This window comes from Hyperoodon ampullatus (assembly GCF_949752795.1).
Source record: "Hyperoodon ampullatus genome assembly, chromosome: 1".
NCBI lineage: Eukaryota > Metazoa > Chordata > Mammalia > Artiodactyla > Ziphiidae > Hyperoodon > Hyperoodon ampullatus.
Window position 1 is genome coordinate 27,704,802 of NC_136914.1, and position 6,537 is coordinate 27,711,338.

At 43.3% G+C, this 6,537-nt stretch overlaps 1 protein-coding gene across 1 annotated transcript; it reads right to left on the reverse strand.

Annotated features, from left to right (window-relative positions):
* Positions 1 to 2,111: 2,111 nt before the first annotated feature.
* On the reverse strand, positions 2,112 to 4,944 carry LOC307049478 (HMG box transcription factor BBX-like; the record flags this gene model as incomplete). Its single annotated transcript, XM_079699055.1, is given in 2 exon segments — positions 2,112 to 2,205; positions 2,207 to 4,944. Coding segments are annotated over 2 exon segments (2,832 nt in total).
* Between the last annotated feature and the right edge of the window lie 1,593 nt (positions 4,945 to 6,537).

A 6,537-nucleotide genomic window follows, 5' to 3' on the forward strand; every position in this document is an offset into this window, starting at 1 on the left:
CTGCACCAAACAATTTTTGTTGTTGATTTTATTTTTTTTTTGGATTTTAGCTAATTATAAGTTTTAAATCACTGCTAGCAAGTGGTCCAGAAACTCCAACAGCCACCAACACTGGGACCCAGCAATTTTCAAACATTCACTTTGTGTTTCGAAATTTAGAAAATATTAATACAACAGCATCATAGTAAAAATATCATGCTAAAATCTGGGGTTGCTCACCTGATTTATTTCTGTGTGAATGGGGCTAAGCTTCTGCCTCTGATTAACCTTGCTTACTAATTCCTTCTTCCTCCATGCCCACAAGGAATATGCATTTTTGAGGACACCGTTCCAATGCCCTGATGCCCTCTTTACCTGCTTTGAAAAAATAAAGAGCCCAAATCTCTCTGTTCTTTTTCAATTCTGTTAGTATGTTGTACATGTTTTCCCGCACCGAAACTGAAGTAACATCTACAACCGTGAAAAGCTAAACCTAGTCAGTACTAATAGAGTCATTTTTTTGTATGGCTATTAGGTCAAATTACGATTAGAAAAAAAATCATCATTAAAATTCAGTCAAGTATAAATAAGATAGCTAGATAAAACCTTGTAAACTGTCACCATTTAGAGATCTAATTCAAAAGTTTCCAACTTGAACTAACACTATCAAAATTCCGCCACTTTGAAAACCAGTAAAAAGTATTGCTGGAATCCAATAATTAAAATTTGGTAGTTTGTGCTGTGATGCAAGAGTGGGGAAATACTTTGTGCTATGGAACAAATACCCTGTAAAATCTGTAGCCGCCGACTAATTTTGATTTATCACTTTGCATCTGTTGCTAAGAAACAAGATACTGTGAACGTCAGGTGGTGGAGTCAATATGTTGAATGTTCTAAGCCAGTTAATCCAGTTGCACTGGAATATGTATAGTTGGTTTTATGCTCAAAAGCAACAAAACATGAAAAGGAAACAGGAAACTTGCAGGTGGATCTATAACTGCGAGTCCCACTCTGGTCAGGCACACCTCCCTCATCAATACCTCCGTAACCACAAAAACTCAAAATGGCTCTAAAAACCTGCAGTGCCAATTAGGCTGTGCATAGCAATTGCTACCCGTCCAGTCTGTCTGGGATGCATGTAAAAGGGCTGTAGCTCAAAGACCACACAAAGTGAGTGTGTCTTCAATGTGTTCTCAATAGTGAAGTAATACTAAGGTCACTTCTGAATACTATGTTTCTTTTTTTGTCTGTATGAACGATCCATTGGTCACTCAGACCCTTGTGTAAAAATAAAAGAATCCTCAAGGCATGAAAACATCAGTAATCTGTAATCTGCTGGACTCTTCCCCTGTCTGGGAAAATATTCGCCACAATTGGACCCAAGCAAATTCTTCTTGGTCACTCAAGGCTAAGAAACAAATTCTGCTGTAAGAACTGTAATTTTTCTTCTTCTCTCTCTTTCTCTTTTGGCCAGCAAACTACCACTCTGGTGGCAAATATAAAAGTGCAGAATAGATGGACCACAAGGCCGAGCATACACCGCTAACACTGGTACATCTGCCTGCCCGTGCTGTTTGGGAGTCTCTGGAAGAGGCTTTTTAATATTATTCTACAATATAAATGTAGGTATAACCTATTATATAAACCATCTTAGAACATAAACCTCCATGTACAAAAAAGACTAAGAATATCTAATAATAACTAGTGCAGTGTGTCAGTTTTTGTTTTTTTGTTTTTTGTTTGTGTTTGGAAAGAATAACTAGGTAATATATGAAACTAGTTTCACACTCTCTGGTTGGTAAAAGAGATGCTGGATGAGCTACAGTAAAGGCAGCCTTTTACCAAGTTACCACCTATTACCATCAAAAGCCTTCAATAGAAAGCAAAGCTCTAGGATCATCCCATTTCTGCTCATTATCAGACAGACAACATCACCCTCAAAGACTCTGGGTTCTGAAAGAACAAACTGGCCCAGGGTGCCAACTTCTGCTTCAAGTGAATCTGGGCCATGTAGGGCAACAAGCACTTGTTTGCTGTCTCTAGTTTCCACCACATGGACTCACTAGCATCTCTCAATAAAGACAAGGCTAGGGTAGTAGGTAAAGCACAATGTTTTACAATTAAAGGGTGCTTCACTGGTCAGCGCAAGAAATAAGTACAGGAGTCTGGGGCATTTCTTTTGGCTGTCCGTCATGGGTGAGCGGAGTGGATCTCTGACTTCTATGCATTTTCCACGGCAGCCACTCCGGCCAGCGCAGCGAGGCTGAAGAACGCAGACACGGCGGGTATCTCCGGGGTGCTGCTCCGCGTCTCCGTGGCCTCTTGGTTGTGTGAGCATTCGTCATTGCAGCCTGTCTCGGTCACCTTAACGAGACTCCTCTGCAGTTGTTCCTTTGGTTTGTCATCCAAAGTACCTCCTGCTGGTGATACCCGGCCATCTGCTGTCCTGACAAGGTGTGTGATCTTGGTTTTCCTTGCTTTTCTCTTTTGACTGCCCACCAAGGGTTCTTGCACTGTTGTTGGCTCTGGAGTGTTGGGAATGGATGGGGCATTTTTAACCTTATAAGCAGGCTCTGTGGTGTTTCTGTCTTCTGAAAATATGGCTTCTGTAGGGTGAATGGCAGCCAAGAAGAGTTGCTTGTTTGACCATTTATCCCCACTTCCTTTTTCCGGACCATTAGGCTTCTCCTTTTTGTGCTTGTATTTGCTGACAATTTTGTGGAATAAGTTCTTTTTCTGAGACTGGAAAGGACCTTTGCTGGTTTGGGTCGGTTCTGAGGACATATGTCCAGTCTTCTTCTTTTTTCTTGGGACAGGTACACATTTCTCGTCAAATGTAACAGGACTATACTGAGGGAGGCTGTGGAATTTCTTTTCAAATTCTTCATCCAGCTTTGCTGAGCCAAGGAGAGAGTCTTCCTTTGCCTTTGTCTTCTTGAACTTCTTGCTTCCACTGGTCCCACTCTGGTGAAACCAACACTCTTCATGCCAACACTCTTCATGCCAACACTCTTCATGATCAGAGGACTTTCCTTTTCCTGACCTTCGTTTCCCTCTGCCAACATTAGCTCGCAGAGACGTGAGCATACCCTCAGACACCAGGGTTTTATAAAGAGCACCTTTGCAAGACCTCTCAGATTTCCGGGAGCCACAAGTCTCTATTTTTCTGTGACACTCACTGTCCTCAGGCTTGGCCTGTCCCGATAGACTGGGTGGTAATGCAGCCTCCGTAGGGGTCAAAGGTTCTGCTTTTATACCCTCTGGTACCTCACCAGAAATGTTCTTGCTGGCAGAAATACTGATAAAATCTTGAGGTCTTGACTCTTGGGTGGTGTCTGAGGATTTCTCCTTTGACATTTTCTTCTCTCTTGATTTCACTCTCTTCTTTGGTGGCTTGGCATCCAAAATGCTTCCCTTGCCACTCGAGGATGTATGGACCTTCTTGCGAGGGGTATCTCCAAGCTTCTCGATGCCCCAGTCTCCCTTTGCAACAGCTTCAATGGTGTACATGACACTCTCGATATCAGATTCCGAGGACTGCCTCTTTTGGCAAGTCTGCTTGGGTGTGGATTTATCATTTCCATGTCGATCCATTTTGTTTTTCTTCTTTTTCTTTTTTAGCTTGTCTGGTTTGCTTAATGCTGTGGGATCCTCGATGATCCTAATGCCATGAGGATGGCACATGGGATCCTTTCTACTGGGAACATCGCTTATTATTATCTTGCTACTGCCAGAGTAAGAAAAATCAGGGAAGTGACTACATTTTTGATCTTCCTCTAATTCTTCCTTTTTAATTGCTTTAGGAGCTTCCATTTTTATACCCATTATATCATCCATTCGCAGCTCCTCAAAATTACTTAATTCCTTAGAATCTCTTACATTTTCCTTAGCTGATGTTTCAAATTCTGCTTCTTTCTGGAACCTGGCTTCATCGATTTTCTCCATTTTCATTTCTCTTTCTTCCTTGCCCTTCTCCAATTCTTGAATTCTTCCGCCATCTGATTCTTTGGCTTTTATTAGCTTTGATTCTTCCATTTTCACCCCCTCTGATGCCAGGCACATCTCTGCCAGTTGAAAGAGGGCAGACTTTCCACAGCGTTTTACAGGTTCAGCACCGCCCAACTGTGAAGTCTTCGAACAAATCTCTGCAAACTGAAACAAGGCTGATGCTTGACATTGTTTTGACGCAACATCAGGGTGGGAGGTACCTGAAGATATCTCGGCAAACTGAAATAATGGTGACTTCTGACGCAATTCAGAGGATTCTGAAACATCAGGCCTGCAAGTGCCAGAGGATATCTCTGGTGTCCCAAGAACATGTTCTGCAGCTAAAAGCAGCATGCTCAGGCCTCCCATTTGAGTAGGATCAGCCATCCCAAAGTTAAGCTGAGGCATTTCTTCAGGCTTTGTTTTCTTGGGGCTTGGCAAGGCTCTTGAAGAGTCAGATGGGAAGGCCCATAGTTTCTCCCGTGGATTGACAGTGGATGTTGGGGATTTCACAGGCTTGTTTGTGGTAGCACACCATTTGTAGCCAGGATTTGCTTTCATAAATGCATGTTTATACTCCTTGGCCATGTCTGTGTATTTCTGCTTTTCCTTTGGATCGAGAACAGCCCACCAATCAGCTAGTATCTTGGTAGCACCTCGGTTATCAAGCCTGGGGTGTTCCTGACGTACAAGAGAGCGATGACGTTTGCAAAATAAGAGAAATGCATTCATTGGTCTCCGGGCTCGCTGTTCTGGTGATTCATCATCTTCAGTTTCACCATCTTGCTCTAGACCAGCGGCCCCAAGAAGTTGAACCTTATCAATATCCTCCTCTTCGTCTTCCTCTTCTTCCTCTTCTGAAAAGTCAAGAAGTTGCTTTGCTAGCAATGGATGCCACTGAAGGCACTTTCGTTTTGGTCCTTTTCCAGCTCCTTCTCCTTCTGCGGAATAATCTTTATTTCTATTACCGCCTTTCATTACTCTGACCGGTCAAGTCAAGACTTTCCATCGTGATTTCAATGGAACATCAGAACTTCCAGCTTCTGTGATGCAGCAGAATTCCAGGAAGGCAAACGGAAAGTACACAGGGAGGAAGATGAACTGCGGCAAAGCCTGTGTCATATGATACTGACTTCGCGGGTTCGCCGGGCGCAAGGGCGTGTGTGTGGCTCGCCCTCAGCGGCCAGTCAGGGGTTCTCTATGGGAAAGTGGAGAGAGAGGAGCTCGCGGAGCCGCTCTGCCTCCGCTTCACTGCACACTCCAATATTCTGAGTTTTAAAGAGTGACTCTCATAACCAATAAGGACCTACTCTATGGCACAGGGAACTATACTCAATATTTGGTAATAACCTATAATGGAAAAGAATCTGAAGAAGAATATATATATATGAATCACTGTGCTGTACACCTAAAACTAACACAACATTGTAAATCAACTATACTTCAACTAAAAATGATTAATTAATTAATCTAATTAAATACAATTTCCTCCCTAAAAAAATAAGAATGACTCTCAACTCTTCTAAACATATAAAATATTTTCTTAAACCTTAATCCACCCACTCCTGACACGTTAGGACCTGAGGCAAGACTGCGCTGTGCTGGAGGCTGAGGCCCTGCCCTCCAGCTCTGGGTCTGCCCCGTGTCCTGTAGGGCCTTGCTTACGGGACGGAACGTGGACGCCCAGCCACGTAGCCAAGCTCCCGCCTCCCCTGCTGCACACAGATGAGCTTGGTCCCCTGGGGCCTGCAAGTGTCACATCTGTGGCTCGGCTCGTCTTCTAGACCATGGTCGTCACCTGGAAGCTTCTTAGAAATGCAGAATCTCAGGTCCCACCCAGACCTACTGAACAGTAGTCTACTTTTTCATAAAATCTCTAGGTGACTTATGTGCAAGTTAGAGCTTGAGAGCCTTTGCTCTCACGTGGGAGGCTGAGGTCAGAGGCACCCATCTCTTACGTTTAAGAGACGCCCTGTTAAAATGCTTTGTTCGTCTTCTGACCTCTGAAGGACTTGAGAAGATACTGGCCAATGATCAGTTCTGTTCAATTCCTTCTTGGACTTAAGGTACATTCCAAACTATAGTTGATTTTTCCTCTTATACATTTAATTTTTTGCGGTCAGGTAATTTTCCTTAAGCTGTTTTCTTAGTTGGAATGCACCCCACCCACCCTACTCTGTCAATATCACCCGCATCAGGGTGGCCACCTCTTCCGTGAAGCCCACCGCAATACCCCAAAGAAAGAGCTTCCGTTCTGACCCCATCCTCCTTAGTTGAAAACTCTGGTAGCCCATTCACTGGGTCTGCTCTGGTTATACAACTGAAGCCTCCACGAGACAATCAGCTCCCTGACATAGGAGCTGAGTCCCATTCAGATTTAGATTCTTCATTACCCATAGCTGAGTCTATTAGATTTTAAATAAACATGTGAAATTAAATCTGCCTCTCTTAAGTTTATTTTTGTGGCCCCTGCAATTCTCTGCTTGTGCCAGAAAGGATATTAAAATAGCCCTGCAATTTTAATGAAGGTAGGTTTTACTCCTGGGTCTTACCACATTTAGGAAAGTGTAT